This window comes from Zootoca vivipara, chromosome Z, assembly GCF_963506605.1.
Source record: "Zootoca vivipara chromosome Z, rZooViv1.1, whole genome shotgun sequence".
NCBI classification, from domain to species: Eukaryota; Metazoa; Chordata; class Lepidosauria; order Squamata; family Lacertidae; genus Zootoca; species Zootoca vivipara.
In genome coordinates this window covers 45,366,975-45,389,252 of record NC_083294.1, presented here as the reverse complement: position 1 = coordinate 45,389,252, position 22,278 = coordinate 45,366,975, and the positions used below count along the sequence as shown (strand labels likewise).

General features: G+C 51.3%; 1 protein-coding gene across 3 annotated transcripts in view; it reads right to left on the bottom strand.

Moving 5' to 3' along the window:
- Positions 1 to 7,138: 7,138 nt before the first annotated feature.
- SHROOM4 (shroom family member 4) overlaps positions 7,139 to 22,278 on the bottom strand; it is a 53,264-nt gene continuing 38,124 nt past the window's right edge. For all 3 annotated transcript variants that reach the window (XM_060270516.1, XM_060270518.1, XM_060270517.1), the window contains 7 exons: positions 22,052 to 22,116; positions 18,822 to 19,454; positions 16,866 to 16,972; positions 15,506 to 15,767; positions 12,996 to 13,179; positions 11,679 to 11,954; positions 7,139 to 9,422 (listed from right to left, as the gene is read on the bottom strand). In XM_060270516.1, coding sequence (XP_060126499.1) covers positions 9,153 to 9,422; positions 11,679 to 11,954; positions 12,996 to 13,179; positions 15,506 to 15,767; positions 16,866 to 16,972; positions 18,822 to 19,454; positions 22,052 to 22,116 — 1,797 coding nt within the window. In that variant the 3' untranslated portion in view covers positions 7,139 to 9,152. The remainder of the gene's footprint in view (positions 9,423 to 11,678; positions 11,955 to 12,995; positions 13,180 to 15,505; positions 15,768 to 16,865; positions 16,973 to 18,821; positions 19,455 to 22,051; positions 22,117 to 22,278) is intronic.

The following is a 22,278-nucleotide window of genomic DNA, read 5'->3' as shown; positions in this document are numbered from 1 at the left end:
CTGTTCAGTTCTTGTGGAGCCTGTGTTAGTATTCATGGGGTAGTCAGATAACTGAAATTTTTAAATTAGATAGGTTACTTGGTTTTCAACGCGAGAAGTCAAAGTTGGAAACAGAATTGATAGAGCCAAGGACAGAAATACTTTCCAGAATGTATAAATTGCTGCTCGAGTGGCATACGAAAGATGAGCAAACGAAAAATGTTATGATCTTGTGGGCTAAGGATGTTGGGCATAATATTATGATAAAGGACTGGGAAAAACTGTGGCATGAGAATATCAACTTTACTGTGTGTAGTCTTTTAAGAGAAAATATAATGAAGATGATGTACAGATGGTATCTAACACCAGTAAAATTGGCAAAGATATATCACAATCATGATAACAAGTGCTGGAGATGTAAGAAGAAGAAGGTTCCTTTTACCACATGTGGTGGACATGTCCACTAGTAAGTGACTTCTGGAATAAGATTTATAATGAACTCAAGAAAGTGTTGAAAAACACATTTGTTAAAAAACCAGAGGCATTTCTAGTGGGCATTATTGGAAATGAGATTCCAAAGAAAAATGTGTCTTTTTTTTATGTATGCGACGACGGCAGCAAGAATTTTAATTGCGAAAAACTGGAAACTACCAACACTACCAACGATTGATGACTGGCAGATGAAGATGATGGAGTTTGTGGAACTGGCTGAGATGACCGGGAGAATCCGCAACTGGGGAGAGGAAGCGATGGAAGAAGAATGGAAAGATTTTAAGCTATATGTAAAAATATATATGCAAAAGTGATATATTAAGAGCAGAATTAGGTTGTAAATAAACCATGGAAAAGTTGAATATGTGAAATTGAGAATTAAAAATAGATTATACAAGGTGATTAAAATGGGTTAGAATTTGCTAAAGTAGATATGTGATTAAGAACCACAGAGGAAGGGATCCCGAGGGGGTCCACAATTGCAATGTAAATATTCAAAGAATTTGTCATATGTTTTTCTTTTTTATTCTGTATTTTTCTTTTTTCAGTCTTTTATCTTTTTATCTTTTTCTGTAATGCTTTTTTGTTCTTTTTTTGTTTTTCCTGTATTCTGAAAAAAATTAATAAAAATATTATTTTTTAAAAATAGTATTCATGGGGAGGGGAGAGTAGAGACCTCCTGCTCTAATGGGGACTACTGCCCCAGTTCACTAGGCAAGCTCTGTAGACATAGATCATTGCATTGATCCTTGATGCTTTTGTAGTCCTAGGCTGGTAGCCCAAATAGAACTAAAACCCCTGGTGGACCACCAAAGAAAACTTGGAAACTAATTCATCTCCAGGAGCAAAGCAGGAGGAGTTTAGGGAAGTGGCTGAAGTCTTTTAAGTGATGAGGGGATAAACTGATAAAAGGTGAAGTTTAAGATGAATTATGTCCGTGCAGGATCTATTTCTGTTCTTTGCTGTTTGGTAACAGCAGCATATTCTCACAATGTGCTTGGGGGAAAAAAGTTGTTTTTAAAAGGGAACTGTGCCTGTCATCTTATTCAGGAGAGAATAACAAGAAAAAACCACCACTAAGAAGTTTATGGAACTATGTGAATCTGAACACATATTAGGATTTGAGATTTAAGAACTGGGAAAATCCTGCCACTGTGTAAAGAACTAAGATTAGATAAGATAAGATAAGACAGATAAGAAGATAAGATAATCTTTATTGTCATTGCCCCCCTGCGGGAACAATGAAATCACTCAGCTGCTCCATCCACTCAGATAAGGCACTCCACATAAATTTAAAATAACTACAAAGCATTAATTAAACAATACAATACGAAATGACAAATAAGTTCAGGAACACAAAATCGTTTTTGTATGTTATATCATAAAATTTGGATCTGTTTTCGACTTGGAGAAATGCATCACAAAATTCGGGAAAGTGGAGATTTCAAAGGGTGACTTTTTGGGTTTGGAAATTGTAAGTAGATCTGCCTTGTGAGGCAAACCAAACAATTGTCTGCAATGAGGAGGGGAATGCTGCAGTTTTTACAAGTGAGTTTCAGCCCTGTGTACAAGAAATGTTCCAAGTTTGCATTCATGTCAACCTTCATGTAAACACCCCCTGTTAATATGAAGATGGATACTTGCCTATAAGTTCTGAAATGCTAACAAGAAGGTACTTGTCACCTCATGCTCCCCACCGCTTTCCCCACCAGAATGAATCATAGAATCATAGAGTTGGAAGAGACCACAAGGGCCATCCAGTCCAACCCCCTGCCAAGCAGGAAACACCATCAAAACATTCTTGATTAAAGACCTCCAAAGAAGGAGACTCCACCACACTGCTTAAAGACCTCCAAAGAAGGAGACTCCACCACACTTCTTGGCAGCAAATTCCACTGTCAAACAGCTCTTGCTGCTAGGAAGTTCTTCCTAATGTTGAGGTGGAATCTTCTTTCTTGTAGTTTGAATCCATTGCTCCGTGTCCGCTTCTCTGGAGCAGCAGAAAACAATCTTTCACCCTCTTCTATATGACATCCTTTTATATATTTGAACATGGCTATCATATCACCCCTTAACCTTCTCTTCTCCAGGCTAAACATGCCCAGCTCCCTAAGCCGTTCCTCATAAGGCATCGTTTCCAGGCCTTTGACCATTTTGGTTGCCCTCCTCTGGACACGTTCTAGCTTGTCAGTATCCTCCTTGAACTGCGGTGCCCAGAACTGGACACAGTACTTCAGGTGAGGTCTGACCAGAGCAGAATACAGTGGTACTATTCCCCAGTTCCCAGCAAACACTGCACAATACAGACAGAAAAGAAAAAGACTGATATTAGGCTAATATGGCATGCTAAAATTCCAGGTGCTTGTTTGAAAAGAAGTCTCCATGCAAACTGTGTGATGAAAGATGATAGCTTTGTAACCTAGATCAGGAATGTCCAACAGGTAGATCGTGATCTACCGGTAGATCACTGGACGTCTGTGGTCTTAAGAATGTAGCAGTCTTAAGAACGTAAACGTAAGATTGCAAGAAAATCCTGGTGGATCAGGCCAGTGGCCACTTAGACTACCACCCTGTTCCCACAGTGACCAACCAGATGCCCATTATGGGATGCCCCAAAGCAGGACCTGAGCACAAGAGCACTTTCCCTCCTCCTGCAATTTCCAGCAACTGGCATTGCTGCCTCACCTTGGCTCATGGGTGGGCTGGCCTGGCAAAGACCCTCATCTACTTGGGAGGTTAAGTATACAGATGGTGTAAAGCAGGGGTTAAAATTTCCCCCAGAGCTGCTGGATTAGAATCATAGAATCATAGAATCATAGAGTTGGAAGAGACCACAAGGGCCATCCAGTCCAACCCCCTGCCAAGCAGGAAACACCATCAAAGCATTCTTGACATATGGCTGTCAAGCCTCTGCTTAAAGACCTCAAAAGAAGGAGACGCCACCACACTCCTTGGTAGCAAATTCCACTGTCGAACAGCTCTTACTGTCAGGAAGTTCTTCCTAATGTTTAGGTGGAATCTTCTTTCTTGACGTTTGAATCCATTGCTCCGTGTCCGCTTCTCTGGAGCAGCAGAAAACAACCTTTCACCCTCCTCTATATGACATCCTTTGATATATTTGAACATGGCTATCATATCACCCCTTAACCTTCTCTTCTCCAGGCTAAACATACCCAGCTCCCTAAGCCGTTCCTCATAAGGCATCGTTTCCAGGCCTTTGACCATTTTGGTTGCCCTCCTCTGGACACGTTCCAGCTTGTCAGTATCCTTCTTGAACTGTGGTGCCCAGAACTGGACACAGGACTCCAGGTGAGGTCTGACCAGAGCAGAATACAATGGTACTATTACTTCCCTAGATCTAGATGCTATACTCCTATTCATGCAGCCCAGAATTGCATTGGCTTTTTTAGCTGCTGCATCACACTGTTGACTCATGTCAAGTCTGTGGTCTACCAAGACTCCTAGGTCCTTTTCACATGTACTGCTCTCAAGCCAGGATTACATCATGTACCCTCAGCCTCATTGGCTGGAGAGATGCTCTCTGGTTTAAAAGGGGGAGGATTTCATGGACTGCTGGATGGAAACCCGGGCTGCCTCTGTCGCACACATCAGCAGCAGAGGAGCTGCTCTTTGCCACTGTGACTTGCTTTTGCTTCTCACACTGCTTCCCCAAAAGGCCAGGCTAAGAGTGCAGCCCCAAAGCAAAGGGTAGGAGGAGATCTCACTAGGATGTGTGTGTCTGGGAGAAGAGAGTAGCTTCTTCCCCATCCTGGATCAGCAAATCCAGGCCTCTTACAGCAGACATGGCAAGAAATAACCAGTTGTGCCAGTTGAAATTCACCCACCTATTGCCCCTTGCCCCAGTTCCCATTCCTTCCCCAGGAAAGATGCTCTTGTGCTCATGTTCTGCTCCCTGGCTTCCCATGAGCCTCTGGTTGCAGGGCCGGTGCTAGGGTTTTTGGCGCCCTAGGCGAGATCACCTCCTGGCTCCCCCAGGGGATGAGAGGGAAAGAGAGAGAGAGTCAGAGAGAGAGAGAGAGAGAGAGAGGGTGGGAGGGAGGGAGGGTGGGAGGGAGGGAGGAGGGGGTGAGAGGGAAATAGTGAGAGAGAGAAGGAAGGGGTGGGTGGGTGGGTGAGAGAGAGAGAGAAGGGAGAAAGAGAAGGGGGGGAGGAAGCCTGCTCTTGCGAGAGGCGGCGGCAGGATGAGTGCCCCGAAAGGAGCGCTTTCGGGGCACTGATCCTGTCACCACCTCTCGCAGGGGTGGGCGTGTCTCCCTTCTCCCCGGCTCACTGTGGGGTGGGGTGGGGGAAAGTGGCCCAGACGGAGCCCTTCCCCTGCCCCACAGTGAGCTGGGGAGAAGGGAGACTCGCCCCCCCCACAAGCTGGCCAGCGCCCCCTCCATTTTGGCACCCTAGGCAACTGCCTAGTTCGCCTAAATGGACGCGCCGGCCCTGTCTGGTTGGCCACTGTGAGAACAGGAGGCTGGACTAGATGGGCTGCTGGCCTGATCCAGCAGGCTCCATTTTGGTTTTCAAGTTCTTAACGAGTGGCTCAAGGCACCAGGGCACCAAAGAGGTTAAACTGTGCAGCTCGCACCTCCCAACATTGTTCCAGACACAATGGAGAGGAAGAGGATGTCGTCAGGGGCAGGAATATCTGTGGCAGGAGCCCAGCACATTCCTCTGGTAAATATGTGTTTTGGGTTGTGGGGGGGTGGGTGGGAGGAGAAAGATGCTGTAACACTCTCCTCCTGCTCCAGACAGTAGTGACCATAGAATCATAGAATCATAGAGTTGGAAGAGACCCCAAGGGCCATCCAGTCCAACCCCCTGCCAAGCAGGAAACACCATCAAAGCATTCTTGACATATGGCTGTCAAGCCTCTGCTTAAAGACCTCCAAAGAAGGAGACTCCACCACACTCCTTGGTAGCAAATCCCACTGCCGAACAGCTCTTACTGTCAGGAAGTTCTTCCTCATGTTTAGGTGGAATCTTCTTTCTTGAAGTTTGAATCCATTGCTCCGTGTCCGCTTCTCTGGAGCAGCAGAAAACAATCTTTCTCCCTCCTCCATATGACATCCTTTCATATATTTGAACATGGCTATCATATCACCCCTTAACCTTCTCTTCTCCAGGCTAAACATACCCAGCTCCCTAAGCCGTTCCTCATAAGGCATCGTTTCCAGGCCTTTGACCATTTTGGTTGCCCTCTGCTGGACACGTTCCAGCTTGTCAGTATCCTTCTTGAACTGTGGTGGCCAGAACTGGACACAGTACTCCAGGTGAGGTCTGACCAGAGCAGAATACATTGGTACTATTACTTCCCTAGATCTAGATGCTATACTCCTATTGATGCAGCCCAGAATTGCATTGGCTTTTTTAGCTGCTGCATCACACTGCTGACTCATGTCAAGTCTGTGGTCTACCAAGACTCCTAGGTCCTTTTCACATGTACTGCTCTCAAGCCAGGTGTCACCCATCCTGTATTTGTACCTTTCTCCTTTTTTTTTCCCAAGTGTAGTACCTTACATTTCTCCATGTTAAAATTCATCTTGTTTGCTTTGGCCCAGTTGTCTAATCTGTTAAGGTCATTTTGAAGTGTGATCCTGTCCTCTGGGGTATTAGCTCCAGTTTACATGATGTCTCTGAGGGGCATGAAGATGGAGAATTCAGGGGGCAGGCAACTCCCAAAGGCCTGATTTGCAAGCAGAAGGCATGTATGTGGCAGCAGAGGAGAGGAGGCAGGGACTGGCAAATGGGATACGAGCCAAATAAAACATGGGTGGCCCCTCGCTTTGTGTCAGCATGTAATGAAGGCACTTTACCCAAGAGTACGGAGATCAGGCCCGCTGCTTTAGGATTCCACAACCCAGCAAGGGAAGAAAGGAGCCACAGCAGCAGCCACCCTCCAGCAAGGACTTGTGCAAATAAAGGCTGCACCTTCTCAGGACATACATCCTGCTGCCGGCACTAAGCCTGCTTAACAAGCAGGGCCGGCCCTACAGGCCGGCTGGGTGGCGCAGGGCACTACGGCGCTGGCCCGCCAGGAGGGCGCCGCGAGCTGCAGCCGCCCGCTGGCCGGCCAGCCGGTCCGCCGTGCAGTTGTGGCCATGGCAACCGTGCTGTGTCTGCCCGCCCACCCGCCCACTGTGCAGCAGCGCCTGTGGTAGCCACACGGTGCGCGGCGCCCACCCACCGCGCTTGTAAACGGGGCGGAGGGCGCCGGAGGGATCCGGCGCACCACGGCGCCAGGGGCGCTTAAGACGGCCCTGTTACCAAGGCCAGCCCAAGACATTTAGGCACCTGAGGCAAACCCCATAATGGCCCTCTCCCTCCCCACCAGGCCAGAAGAGGCGAGAGAAGATCTACATCAGGAACAACAACAACAACAAATTTCATATCTACACTACTTTATATTTTTAGGAGGTGGGACTCAAAGCAGGTTACAACCTAAATTAAAACATCAAATAAAACGATCCAGAAGAAAACATTACAGAAGAAAGTCAAATATAAAGTATACATTCAAAGCAACACATAGCTATCAGGAAGCTAAGATATCTACATTAGAAACAAGGGGGGTGGGGTGGGGAGGAAGATCAACATTGGCACCTGCTGCTCCTGTGGATCCTGCTGCCTGAGGTGGTCACCTCACCTTGCCTCATGGGTGGGCCGGCTCTGCCTTTTACGCAGGCAGGGAACAGGGGGCCCCATCAGCACACGGTGGTAGTGGGGGCCGAGGCTGGCTGTATTGGGGGAAGCCCTTTTCAATAATAATGCAATAATTTCATTATTTATATGCTGCTCATCTGACTAGGTTTCCACAGCCACTCTGGGCAGCTCCCAACAAAATATTAAAAAGACAGTAAAATATCAAACATCAAAATACAGGGCTGTCTTCAGATGTTTTCTAAAAGTTATGTAGTTCTTTATCTCCTTGACATCTGATGGGAGGGTGTTCCACAGGGAGGGTGCCACTACCGAGAAGGCCTGGTCCCCTGTAACGTTCAGGAGAGGGACCCGGGTGTCCGAGGCAGAGACACTCCTTCAGGTATACAGGGCCGAGGCCGTTTAGGGGTTTAAAGATTCCCTTGCTTTGGATCCAACACTTTGAATTGTGCTTGGAAACATACTGGGAGCCAATGAAGATTCTATAGGACCGGGGTTATATGGCTCCGGTGGCTACTCCCAGTCACCAGTCTGGCTGCCGCATTCTGGATTAGTTGTAGTTTCCGGATCACCTTCAAAGGTAGCCCCACGTTGAGCGCATGGCAGTAGTCCAAGTGGGAGATAACTAGAGCATGCACCAGTCTAGTGAGATAGCTGGTAGACAGCTGCCCTGGACACAAAATTGACCTGTGCATCGATGGACAGCTGTGAGTCCAGAATGACTCCCAGGCTGCGCACCTGGTCCTTCAGGGGCACAGTTACCCCATTCAGGACCAGGGAGTCCTCCACACCTGCCCGCCTCCTGTCCCCCACAAACAGTACTTCTGTCTTGTCAGGATTCAACATCAATCTGTTAGCCGCCATCCATCCTTGAACCGCCTCCAGGCACTCACACAGGACCTTCACCGCCTTCACTGGTTCCTCTGATTGCCTCTGGGTAGAGCTGGGGGGGCTCAGCATCAGATCAAGGAATCAGCAGGCAATCTGCAGTGTGCAAAGGGCTTGCTGCAGCTCCCCAGGCCATGAGGGACACACACACAGAGAGGGAGGGAGGGAGGGAGGGAGGGAGGAGGATCTGCAAACAGGTCCTCGGCATTTCCCCAACAAGATTGTGCAGGAAATGAGCAGAGCTCAAAACAACTCAAAATGGCAACTCCCCAGCAAGAGATCTCGATATGGGGAAAGACGAGGGGTTTTTTTCCTGCCCTTGAACTTGGCAAGAGAAACTTTGGATCGAGGTGCTGGGAGGGGAATGAGAGGAAGGAAGCAAATGGAACAAAAGGAACTGGGAAGCATGTAGGGGGGGCTGTTTCTGTGCTTGAATCCTCCCTCCCACAAAAAAACCCCACCCTTGCAGAGAAGCCACTTCCAGGGGGCAGGGGAAGGAGCACAGACTCCAAAACACATCCTAAGCTCAGCATACCAGTGAGAGGTGCAGGACATGTCGCCCTCAAGGGATGTGGCTGACGTTTGTGTTGGCCCATCCCAGTAACCCCACCCCCACCCCCCTCAATTATCTCAGTGAAGGAAAGCTAAGATAGGAATAAATTAATTGTGCGGCAGGAGGCAGGAAAGGCGTGCAAGGTGAAGCCAGGCCTTGGAATAAGCAGTGGGTGCCAGAGGATTATGCTGCTGTTTAGGGGAGTTTCCTTGGCTGGGTGGTTGGTGGCTCCAGAGGGGAGAAGATGGCTGCCTCCCTGGGAGTCCTCATCTCAGTGGAGCTCCAGGAACCCCTCCCTCGCCTTCCCGAGCAGCGGGTGTCAATGTCTTCCTAGCAAAGCACACTTTGGTTGAGCCCCCAACCCCAGCCATGGAAGAGGAGGTTGTGGGGATGCAGTGATCTGGCCTGGCAATCTTTGGCAACAATAACTGTCCTGAGAGCAAGAAGGCACTGTGAGCAGAAAGCAGTCTCCGAAGGAAGGCACCAGTTGAATAGCAACTGGTACAGTTGGAGAGGACCCTGAGGGTCCTCTAGCCCAGGCCCCTGCGATGCAGGAAAGCCCAGGTGGCTTTGGTTAGTACTCCCTGGGTCCCCTGCGCAGGCTCTCCCGCAGGCAGCGCAGCTGCTCCTCGCCCAGTTTGATCTTGTCCTCCAGCTGCCGCTGCTGAATGGCAAGTGCCGACTTCATGCGCACAAAGTGATGGTAGTCCTGCAGCTGCTCCGCCGGCAGGCAGCGTGAGACACTGGCGAAGACCAAGCGCTCCCGGCGGGAGACGTGCTCCTGCAGCTCCTTGGCATCCTCCAGCTGTCCCATCAGCTGCCGCTTCTTCTCCAGGAGGGCCAGCTTGATTTGGGGGAGGGAGAAGAGAGGGAGCTGTCAAAACCCAGAGCAGGAAGACCAGGAAGCAGGCACAGGACACCCAGGCGCACATGCCCACCCTCAACAACAGCGTAGTGCAACAGCAGCAAAAAAGCTAACGCTCTTCTAGGCTGCATCAACAGAAGTCTAGTGTCCAGATCCAAGGAAGTCATAGTCCCACTCTATCCTGCCTTGCCCAGACCATACCTGGAATACTGTGTCTAATTCTGGGCTTGAGGGCATCCTGAGCAAGTTTGCAGACGACACCAAATTGGGAGGGGTGGCTAATACCCCAGAGGACAGGATCACACTTCAAAATGACCTTAACAGATTAGACAACTGGGCCAAAGCAAACAAGATGAATTTTAACAAGGAGAAATGTAAAGTACTACACTTGGGCAAAAGAAATGAAAGGCACAAATACAAGATGGGTGACACCTGGCTTGAGAGCAGTACATGTGAAAAGGATCTAGGAGGAGGATCATGATTCTATGATTCTATGATTTTCTATGAAAAGGATCATGATTCTATGATTCTATGGGTGCTGAGGAAGGCAACCAACATGATCCAGGGTCTGGAAACTGAGCCTTATAAGGAACAGCTGAGGGAGTTCGGTATGTTTAGCCTGGAAAACTGAGAGGAGATATGATAGCACTTTTCATATATCTAAAGGGTTGTCACGTGGAGGCTGGAGTGAGGTTGTTTTCTCCTGCTCTAGAGGGGAGGACCCAAAACATTGGCTTCCAGAAGTTACAAGAAAGGAGATTCTGACTAAACATCTGAAAGAACTTTCTGACAGTAAGAGCTGTTCAACAGTGGAACAGACTCCCTTTCCTTTCTTTCCTTCCTTGGAGGTTTTTAATATCTCATACAATCAGAAAGGTCTTCCTAATGTTTAGACAGAATCTACTTGCCTACAATGGGATTGGGTCCTGCCCTCCAGAGGAGGATAAAACAAGCTTGCTCCATCTTCCATGGGACAGGATATCTCCTCTCACATCTCTCAATCTCATCTTATCCATGCGCAACACTCCCAACTTCCTCTGCTGTTCCTCATCAGGCTTGGTTTCTAGACCCTTGATCATCTTGGCTGCCACTCTCTGCACATGTTCCAGCTTGTCAATATCCTTTTTAAACTCTGGTGCCCAGAATTGGACTCCAGATGTGGTCTGTCTAAGGCAAAAAAGAGGTGGGGATGACGGCAGCAAACATCTTGGTCTGGGGACAAGGATCATAGAATCATAGAGTTGGAAGAGACCACAAGGACCATCCAGTCCAACCCCCTGCCAAGTAGGAAACACCATTAAAGCATTCCTGACAGATGGTTGTCAAGCCTCTGCTTAAAGACCTCCAAAGAAGGAGACTCCACCACACTCCTTGGCAGCAAATTCCACTGCCGAACAGCTCTTACTGTCAGGAAGTTCTTTCTAATGTTTAGTTGGAATCTTCTTTCTTGTAGTTTGAATCCATTGCTCCGTGTCCGCTTCTCTGGAGCAGCAGAAAACAACCTTTCTCCCTCCTCTATATGGCATCCTTTTATATATTTGAACATGGCTATCATAGGGTGACCCTTAACCTTCTCTTCTCCAGGCTAAACATACCCAGCTCCCTCCCTAAGCCGTTCCTCATAAGGCATCGTTTCCAGGCCTTTGACCATTCTGGTTGCCCTCTTCTGGACACGTTCCAGCTTGTCAGTATCCTTCTTGAACTGTGTTGCCTAGAACTGGACACAGTACTCCAGGTGAGGTCTGACCAGAGCAGAATACAGTGGTACTATTACTTCCCTTGATCTAGACGCTATACTCCTATTGATGCAGCCCAGAATTGCATTGGCTTTTTTAGCTGCTGCATCACACTGTTGACTCATGTCAAGTTTGTGGTCTACCAAGACTCCTAGATCCTTTTCACATGTACTGCTCTCAAGCCAGGTGTCTCCCATCCTGAATTTGTGCCTTTCATTTTTCTGCCCAAGTGTAGTACTTTACATTTCTCCCTGTTCAAATTCATCTTGTTTTCTTTGGCCCAGTTGTCTAATCTGTTAAGGTCATTTTGAAGTGTGATCCTGTCCTCTGGGGTATTAGCCACCCCTCCCAATTTGGTGTCGTCTGCAAACTTGCTCAGGATGCCCTCAAGCCCATCATCCAAGTCGTTGATAAAGATGTTGAATAAGGCTGGAGCTCCCAAACAGGAGAGAGGGGCCTTTCAGAGCTGCATTTCCAGAGGTTGCCACCTGCCCCGTACCTTCTCCTCTTCCGCAGTGGCATCCAGGTCCAGGCTGCTGAGGGCATTCTCCACCCTTGCCAGCCGCCCAGAGAGGGACAAGAGGAGGTTGACCACCTTCTCCAGGTCACCGATGAAGAGGCGGAACTTCTCGTATTCATGCGGCTTGCAGACCCCCTTGACGTGGCTCTCCACCTCTCTGCCCAGCACCATATTGGCATTCATGTCATCATGCAAGCCCCGCTGAGCCTCCTGCAGCACCCCCAGCTTCCGACTGATGCTCTCAATCAGCTGCACCTGGAGGCGGGAGAGATTGCAGTCGGGGTGAGGGGGCAGTTAGGCGGGGGCAATTGCCAGGCGGCTATGGGAAGAGCCTGGCTGCGGCAGAATCGGGCCAAAGGGGCCCCATGTAGCCCAGCATCCCGGCCAACCAGTACCCAATAAAGGGGGGAAGCCCAAAAGACGATCAGGAGCCTAGCAGTAGCACTCTCCCCACCTGTGATTTCCAGCAACTGGGTGTCACCTCAGAGGCATACTGCTCTGGCTGGTAGCAACTGGTACAAGCAGATTATACCAGTGAATTCCATCCATTTGCAGGGTTCAGCTTTGGGCAGCGCAGGGCTTGGGCTGTTTGTGCAGAACTGCAATTGTTTTGCACATGGGCATAGGAAGGGGGGCAGGAGGGGGCAATTGCCCCCCCTAGAAGCAAAAGGCTAAGGGGAGCAGCGTGGCAGCCCCAGGCTCCCGCTCCTGGCGCGAAGCTCCAGAGGCGCGCGGGGAGCGTAAGCGGAGGAGCGCTAAGCAGGAGCGGGGAGCGTAAGTGGAGGAGGCAGCCACACGCTCGCGTTCCCCGCGCGCCTCTGGAGCTTCACGCCGGGAACAGGAGCTTGGGGCCGCCTCCTCGGAAGACCTGGGAGGCGCGGAGGAGGCAGCCATGGGCTTGCGTTCCCCGCATGCCTCTGGAGCTCCGCTCCCGGCGCGTGGGGCTGCCTCCTCAGAAGAGCTGGGCGGGCACAGGCCACGTAGCCCCGCCCACATTCCCACTGTGGCCCCTCCCCTCCCCTCCCGCCCCTTGCCCCCGCCCCTTGCCCCCCCTAATTTTGATCCTGGGTACGCCCCTGGTTTTGCAGCAAGCACATACTGTCCTAGTGATGAACAGAAATGGTCCAAATTCCCAACTCGACTTTTCTAGCCACCACCCCACCCAAAAAAATACAGGAGCCACTTGCTGGGGCTAAGTTGGACTCAAAGTGCCTAGACCATTCTGCCCACTAATCCCCAAGCAGCTGTGCAGGGCCTGGAAATTGAAGCGGAAAAGCCCACCTGCCACCGGCTCACCTTCTTCCTGGCCAGGTCGTGGTCCACCTCTTCCTCCTCCGAACTGGCTCCAGCTCCCTCAGGCAACTCCTTCATCTTGTTCAGTAGCTCAGCCTTGCCAGCCGACAGGTTATAGTAGGCAGAGCCGGAGGAGTTGGGGCTGGCAGATCCCACACAGGTTGGGGAGACGGGCTGGCTGGTTTGCCTACACCAACAAAGAGCATTGTGGGAGGGATGGCTCCAAAATGGAGAGGAGGCCAAGGCAACACTGTCTGCCTTCACATGACCATCTTGGCTGTGAGTCTTGGAAAACCTGCTCCTGCCTTGCAGGTCTTTCCCACTTGGCCTGGAAAGGCGGTGTCTGGACTGACTCCAGCTACAAAAGCTGTGTCTGGACTGACTCCAGCTACAAAAGCTGAGGCTGCCCAAAAGACTCCTGGGCTGGGGTAACATTTGGGCGTTTTGTTGGGGTGTGTTGTTGCTGTGGTTGATACTAATTTCCTGTGTTTTTATTTTAGAGCTTGTTATGATATATGTGAACAATGTTCAACCATTATACAATACACAACCATTTTTTGGTGTTTCATTTATTGCAGAGGTCAGCAACCTTATCGAAGGATGGGCACGTCAACGCTCTGTCCGTCAGAGGATGGACCAGAACGTGTCTGCATGCACGCTTTTCTGGGTCGGAGGAGTGCCCATGTGTGTGAGCACACGCTATTTCTGGGCCTCCTCCGACCCGGAAGTGCGCCAGAAATAGCATGTATGCATGCGCACAGGCACTTCTCCGCCCCGCACGTGTGCACACATGCTATTTCCGGCCCACATCCAGGTCAGAGGAGCACCCGTACGCATGTGCATGGGCACCATCAACCCAGAAGTCCGTCCCCATGCCGCACTGCACTGGTAAGAGTGGGCAGCAGGGGGGGCAGCAGTGGTCGCCATGGACCAGTTAGAAAACCCTTGTGGGCTGCTACCGGCCCATGGGCCTTAGGTTGCTGAGCCCTGATTTATTGCTTATGACTACCTATGTTATGTTGCAGTTATGTGTTTTTTTAACGTGAGCCGCCTTGAGCATGGTTTGGACTATGGAGAGGTGGCATACAAATAAGATTATGCATCAATGTATACATAAAACTGGTGGCAAGACGCTACACATGAAAAATACTGGAAGGGCAGGAGATGCCGTGTTGAAGTGGGGGGGGCATCAAGACCTGCAAAACTGAACATCTTTCAGGAGAAGAACTTTGAGCGTTGCGTGTGAATGGCAGACAAGCAAAGTCATGGTAACGAATCGGCACCATCTTAAATATAAAGAAGTCATGCTGCTAATGGCTGCCAGCAGTATAAAAATACGCTGCCCTTCAGCTCTTGTTATATCATGCATTATATCATACATATCATGTATCACTGTAAGCCCCTTCCAGCTCTACAAATCCTATTATTCTATGAATTCTCAATATATTTACAATAAAACAGCAACAGTGGTGGGGGTGGGGAATAAGGGAAGTCACAGACAGCCATGAGGGGTCCCAGGAGGTACATCAGCAGGAGGGAAACCCCAGGGAGACCCCCGGCTCACACCCCCACAGAGGCTGAGGCTGTTCCTAGTTGCTGAGTTTGTTCCTATACATTCATATCCTACTCTTTGATTGTGGTTTGCACTACTTTCTACCCCTCCCACAACTGATCCTCACAGCAGCCCTGTGAGGTGGGAGCTGCATCACTCAGTGGGGCTCTGAATGTGGGTACCCCATGCCCACTTTCAGATCCCCACTAAGTGAAGCAGCTCCCTTTTTCTCACGCCCAGGGACATGGTGGCACTGTGGGTTAAACCACTGAGCCTAGGGCTTGCCGATCAGAAGGTCGGCGGTTCGAATCCTCGCGACGGGGTGAGCTCCCGTTGCTCGGTCCCAGCTCCTGCCCACCTAGCAGTTCGAAAGCACGTCAAAATGCAAGTAGATAAATAGGGACCGCTCCAGCAGGAAGGTAAACTTCCGTGCGCTGCTCTGGTTCGCCAGAAGCGGCTTTGTCATGCTGGCCACATGACCTGGAAGCTGTACACTTGCTCCCTCGGCCAAAATGCGAGATGAGGGCCGCAACCCCAGAGTCGGTCACGACTGGACCTAATGGTCAGGGGTCCCTTACCCCACGCCCTGTTCCTTCCTCAAGGCTCAGAGCCATCCTTCCCCCACCTGGTGGTCCTCCAGATGTTAATGGACTTCAGTTCCCCTTACCCGCTCCTGCCCACTGCTCAGATGGTAGAGCATGAGACTCTTAATCTCAGGGTCGTGGGTTCGAGCCCCACGTTGGGCAAAAGATTCCTCATTGGACTAGATGACCCTCATGGTCCCTTCCAACTGTACCATTCTATGACTCTATGCTGGATGAGGCTGGTGGTGGGCCCAGGTGGGCTCCTGGCAGGAGAAGGATGCTCTGTGCCAAGGGCCCACATAGCCCCCTGGCCCCCAGATCTTGCTGCCCTACATAACAACAGTTTTGGGGGATGCCATTGCAGTTGGTATGCCTACCTCGCCGAGAGTCCCACAGCACCAGCCTGAGGGGGCCAGTCGTGCCCCTGCCACAAAGCACCCTCACCGGGGGAGAAGAAGTCCCCCATCACTTCCGCTGCGGTCACCAGACCCAAGGTGGGGCTGAGCACTCCGGCTAGGGAGCGGTCCCTGCCTGCCACATCCCTCATCAGCTCCTCTGAGTTCAGGCGAAAGGGGGGCACCGGACCCACCATACCTGGGTGGCAGGCATCTCCTTCAACCCCCTCTAGCTCCTTGGAGGCTGTGAAGGGGGGAGAGAGGGAGAGGGAGGGAGGGAGAGAGAGAGAGAGAGGGAGAGGGAGAGGGAGAGGGAGGGAGGGAGGGAGAGAGAGGGAGAGAGAGGGAGAGAGAGGGAGAGAGGGAGAGGGAGAGGGAGAGGGAGGGAGGGAGGGAGGGAGGGAGGGAGGGAGAGAGAGGGAGAGAGAGAGAGAGAGAGAGAGAGAGAGAGAGAGAGAGAGAGAGAGAGAGAGAGAGAGAGAGAGAGAGAGGAAAAAAACCATTTCAGGCGGCAGCATTGCTGGAGAGATAATAATGATAATAATAATAATAATAATAATAATAATAATAATAATAATAATTTTTTATTTATACCCCGCCCTCCCCAGTCAAAAACCGGGCTCAATAAAACATAAAAACAATTAATTAAAATACAGATTAAAATACAATGTTAAAATTTAAAGTGCAGCCTCATTTCAAGTATTCCATAAATCCAAGCCATGAGGGAGGAAAAACACAGGGGTCAGGCTGAGTCTAACCCAAAGGCCAGGCGGAACAGCTCTGTCTTGCTGGCCCTGAGGAAAGATGACAAATCCCGCAGGGCCCTGGTCTCCTGTGAGAGAGCGTTCCACCAAGTTGGGGCCAATACTGAAAAGGCCCTGGCCCTAGTAGAGGCCAATCTAGCCACCTTATGGCTCGGGATCTCCAGAATATTGTTGTTTGTGGACCTTAAGGTCCTCCGCGGGGCGTACCAGGAAAGGCGGTCCCGTAGGTACGAGGGTCCCAAGTCGCATAGGGCTTTAAAGGTCAAAACCAGCACCTTAAACCTGATCCTGTACTCCACTGGGAGCCAGTGCAGCTGGTAAAGCACTGGATGAATGTGATCCCGCGGCCGGGACCCTGTAAGGAGCCTCGCCGCGGCATTCTGCACCCGCTGGAGTTTCTGGGTCAGCTTTAAGGGCAACCCTGCGTAGAGCGAGTTACAATAGTCAAGCCTGGAGGTGATCGTCGCATGGATCACTGTGGCCAGATCAGGGCGAGAGAGGTAAGGGACCAACTGCTTGATACGGCGGAGATGGAAAAAAAGAGGCACAGACACCTGCAGAGGGGAAGCAGAACTCACCAAGGCTGGAGGGGCTGGCTGACACCGACTCGGGGGTCCTGCTGGCCGATCCGTCCTTCCCCTTTTGCCATGGGGGCGTTGCTGCCTCCTCCAGGGAACATGCAGGCCTTTAAGCACAAAACCAACCAGACACCCGGTTAAAGACAGGTGAAATGGCTTCAAGCTCAGTGGTTTTTCTACCTTTTCCTACCTGGCCTGGGAGGGAGGGCCCCCGGACTGACTCCAGCTACAAAAGCTGAGGCTGCTGAAGGAGCACAGGACAGCAAGCAAGAAAACACCTTAAAAGTAATTCCAGTGCGGTGGCTTTTTGGAATAGGAAAGTCCCGGTGCTGGGAAGACCTCAGGTATGGCACCTGTTTCATCTTTAAGGGGAGGGAACGCCAAAAGAGATGTGTCCCTAAGTAATTTTTGTAGATTTTCCAAATTTTTACCAAATCAGCCACATGAAAACAAATTTAATACTAATTTTCTGAAAATTGCTTTCCTGCACTCCGTTCATAAGGTTCCACTTATTGCTGCATTATTTCCCTGATTATTTCTAATTCACATTCCATTCCTTACCATTAACCTTATACTACAATAGTTTTTTTGTTCTTTTTAAAATCATTGCCCTTAACCACCAGCCATCCACCTGCCAATTCCTTCACCTAACCCTATATTGTGTGGAATTGGACCTCTTGATAAGATGATAAGAGTTGGAGCCCGGCAACATCTGGGATCACCCTCCCCTGCTCACAGCTTCTGGGTTCAGGCGAAATCTTGGGAGAGGTCCACAAGATGTCACCTGAACACAGACACAGCTGGTGCCTCTTCTTGCTTCTTTGGTGGGGAGAAGTGAGGAGAGGAAGCGACTTCTGGCGAGATCTCACGCATGCCATTTCTCCAGCAGTGGTCAGGTCGAGCGTCACCCACAGCAGCTTCAGAGATGTGAGAAGGGGCAGCAGTAGCGAAACTTCACAAGATCTCACCAGCAGCTGACACACACCACATTACCTTGCTTCTCCAGCTGCCACCTGAGGCGGATGTCTCCGTCCACCTCATAGTTGGGCCAGTCCTGCCACCAGGGTCCCCATCCACACTACTAGCCTACATGAAGTTACTTGCCACAGGGGCGTACCCAGGATCAAAATTAGGGGGGGCAAGGGGCGAGGGCAAGGGGCGGGAGGGGAGGGGAGGGGCCACAGTGGGAATGTGGGCGGGGCTACGTGGCCTGCGCCCGCCCAGCTCTTCTGAGGAGGCAGCCCCACGCACCGGGAGCGGAGCTCCAGAGGCATGCAGGGAACGCGAGCCCATGGCTGCCTCCTCCGCGCCTCCCAGGTCTTCCGAGGAGGCGGCCCCAAGCTCCCGTTCCCAGCGTGAAGCTCCAGAGGCGCGCAGGGAACGCGAGCGTGTGGCTGCCTCCTCCACTTACGCTCCCCGCTCCCGCTTAGCGCTCCTCCGGTTACGCTCCCTGCGCGCCTCTGGAGCTTCGCGCCGGGAGCGGGAGCCTGGGGCTGCCACGCTGTGCCCCTTAGCCTTTTGCTTCTAGGGGGGGCAATTGCCCCCTCCTGCCCCCCTGCCTACGCCCATGATTTGCCATGAGATTCTTCCTCTTCTGCACCACATTCTGACCCTCCTGCTGCTTTCTGCCCCCATCCCAACAAGTCCACTCACTGTAAAGCCTCTTGGTACACGCTGGATGGGTTCAGGCTAAGCTTAAAATGGGGCACAGACTGACTGTCAAGGGTCATCTAGTCCAACCCCCTGCAAGGCAGGAATCTCAGCTAAAGCATCCAAGACCAGATGGCCATCCAACCTCTGCGTAGAAACCTCCACCACTGATCCTGCTCTCTCCTGCCCAGCTAGTCTCTCCTGAAGCCACCTTCCCTACTTCCCTGCCCCTCTGTACAGACCACCCCCCCATCCCACGCCTGCAACCTGTGAGCCACAAGAGGCAGGAAGCAATGCACTACTTGCCTGGATGACCCACTCTGGCTGCTCCCATCTGGCACTGCCCACTCTGGGGTCCGGCGTGGCGAACTGTCGTAATGATAGGGGGAGTGGGGGACTTCCTGAGGCCTGGGGCTGAGCTGCTGGCTGGCCTCCCCCCACAGCTGCTCCAGAGGCAGGCTCTGAGACCTCTGCCGTGCCACCTCACTGCTGCTCTGGCTGTAGGTGCGGGCTTCTTCCAGGTGGGGGTGGGGGCCAGCCTTGGGGGGAAGCAGGTGGCTGTGGGAGGCACGGCGGGGGCGGTATTTCTCCCAGTTTGGTGGTGGGGGCCGTGGAGGGGGCGGGCCCTTTTGCTTGGCGGCCCGGGGAGAGTCCAGCCGGGTCTCCTCCTCCAGCTTGGCCAGGGGTGCTTCTTGCCTCTCCCTCCCGGAAGCACCAGCCTGCTCTGCACAGAGGTGGCTCTCTGAGTAGGCCCTTTCGCGCAGGGGGTGTCTGTGAGGGCTGGCAGGGTCCTCTTTGTGGTCCGGGTTCTCTGCTGCTCGCCCAGGCCTCTTGCTGTCCCAGGTGAGGCAGGGAGGGTGCGATTCTGCCTCGGAGGCCTCCGAGCAGGTCCAGAAGGGGCTGAGCCTGGCAAAGCCCACCTTGTGTTGTGCGAGTTCACTGCAAGGAGAGTGAAAGAAGAGCAACCTGCGGCAACATTTCTCTGGCAGAACTAGGGACATCCCGTTCCCCACCAGGAAGCTTGTCCTGTGTTTGATCTCCCACAGAAGTCATATACACGTCTGCACCTTTCACCTTGAGCCAAATTACAACCTCTCCGCTGAACCTACACTGAATAGGGTGGGACATACTTCTGAGCAGGCTCTATCCTATATAATAATATGCAAGTGTCTCTGCGTCCAGTTTTCCCGTGTGTCCCTGGGTTACTGCGCATGTGCCCCAGAGACTCCCCCCCCTCTGCCTCCTCCAACTGCCGCTCCCGGCCGGACACCGCCTCACTGCAGGGCACGTCAGGGAAGCGAGGGTGGAGGCCGGCGGAGGCCTCCTCCTCACAACTCTCCCTGGCCCGTGAGAGGAGCGGCGGGAGGCCGCGAAGCAGCAGCGGCGAGGTAGGCATTTGTGTCCCCCGTCCTTCCTGTCGGCGGCTGGAGGAGAGGAAGGAAGGAGGAGAAAGCAGCGCTTTCTCCTCCTCCATTCCTGTCTCCCTGCCGCCGACAGCAAGGACAGGTCCCAGGGTTCGGAGAAGCGCTGTGCAAGCGCTTCTCCGAACCCCAGGATTCTAGCGCCCGTTATTGAACGGGCTGAAATACACTAGTTTACAAAAAGGAATAAACGCATGATGCCTTTCTTAAGAAATGGCTGCTGCTGAAGCAAATGGATTGTTGATATTTTCCTTAAAACTACAGGAAGGGCTTCGTATGCCAGCTTCAGCATTTCCTTCATTTGGTGCTGGAATTTTATTTTCAGGATAAACAGGACTCTGTTTTTGCCTGTACACACAGACACCACTTTTAATTGTTCTCTGAGGCGTGGAGGGGAGGAAGAAAGAAAAGAAGGACATTCCAAGATCAAATCAGAAACTGGGATGGCTTCCATCATTCCAGGACTCTCCCCGGAAAATCGGGAAGTGAGTGGCAGCAGCCCCTGCAGACAGGACCAGCCCAAGGCATTCTGACGGAGTGTGGTGGAGTCTCCTTCTTTGGAGGTCTTTAAGCAGAGGCTTGACAGGCATATGTCAAGAATGCTTTGATGGTGTTTCCTGCTTGGCAGGGGCGTTGGACTGGATGGCCCTTGGGGTCTCTTCCAACTCTAGGATTCTATGATTCTATGATTCTATGACACCTGAGGCGAACCACAGAATGGCACTAGGAAAGACAACCCCCCACATACACACACCCCATCCCTTGTGTTAACACAAGTTCTGCCTCAGCATCTCGGGAAGAAGCTTCTGACAGGGGGTGGGCTTCCAAAAGGCCAGCAAGGGTGAGTTGCTCTCTCCCACCTTCCTGGGTTGCTACAGCCGTGGGGCAAACCCTTTCCGCCAGAAGGAAGGTTGCTCTACACCCTGCCCCAGCTTGTTCATGTGCGACATTCCTGGCTGTGGTGGTTTCGACGCTCAGTTCCCATTCCCATTCCTGCCAAGGTTACTGGTGGGTGGTGCTGGGCCTTCAAAGAAAGGCCCTCATTGATCTTGGTTGTGGTGAATGCCAAGGGTGCCATGAGGAAGTGGCGCCTCTTCCCCAGAGCAAGTTGGACTGGGTCCAGCCCCAGCAGCAAACACACAGGGCTCAGCAGAGGTGGGAAGGAATGGCTCTCCTAATGCTCCAGCCAACAAGAGCAATGCCAGCCTGAGAGCCTCATGCAGCTTGGGGTGGGTGCCGATGACAGAGAAGGGCCTGGCATCTTGCAAGGAGCCCCCCCCCCCGGCAGGAGCACCTCACAGACACCTGGGGGTGTCCAGTGGATCAGGAACTGCTGTCCCACGAGAAGAAAGTTGGGAAAGAGAGGCGGAGAAAGAGAGTTGTACAACAGAAGGAAAAGTGGAAAGAGGGAGGGGGTATGGAGTGGGCAAGGGATGGAGTGGGGTGAAAAAACAAAATGAATTTTAATACAGGATGTCTAAAATGGTTTGGAAACAGATTGTTAAAAGGAGCTGGCCAAAGTTTGCAGGAAATCGCCAATCAGGGGAAGGAGGGGGGAGTTTAAAAAATGTTTTAATAAATTAAATAGTGATTTTAGTAAGTAAAAATTCGGGAATATTTTTTAGGGAAATTACAGGCTAAGGGGTTTAGTTTAGAGATTTGATTGAATATTTTTTGGATAAAATTTTATGCAAGATTAAAATAATTGGTTAAGTGATAATTAATATTATGAATTGTACTTGATATGAGAAAATTGCTGAAGTGGGGTGTAAAATGAACTCGGGGAGGGAGGGACGGGGAAGCCGAAGTTATGTCAGTGAATATTGGATAAGATTTAAAGAATTTTTTTCTTTTCTTTTTCCCCCCCTTTTTTGCTCTTTTTGTCTTTTTCTTTTTTTCCTTTTTTCTTGTGCTCTTTTTCTTTATTGTTTCTGAGGTTAATAGATTATGTTATGATGATGTGAATAATGTTTAAATTGAAAATCTTCAATAAAAATTATTTGGAAAAAAAGGAACTGCTGTCCCACATTGCCGTTTTTCCTGCTACCCCACCCCACCCACCTGCGGGCACCAACATCAAGCATTCCTTGCCAACTCCAGGCACCACCTGCCTACCTCATTGATGGGCTCATCGTCTTCCTGCTGGGTGCAGGAGGCTCCCACTCACCCATGGAAAAGTCCTGGGGGAAAAAGGAACAGAGGCTGAGGGTGGAGGCGGGAAGGGCCAACCCACCCATGAAGGCAACTGCCTCCGGCTGCAATATCCTCAGGAGCAGCAGATCCCAAAGCCAAACTTTCTCTCCCCACACTTCCCCCCCCCCCGATGTCAATCTTCCCTCTCT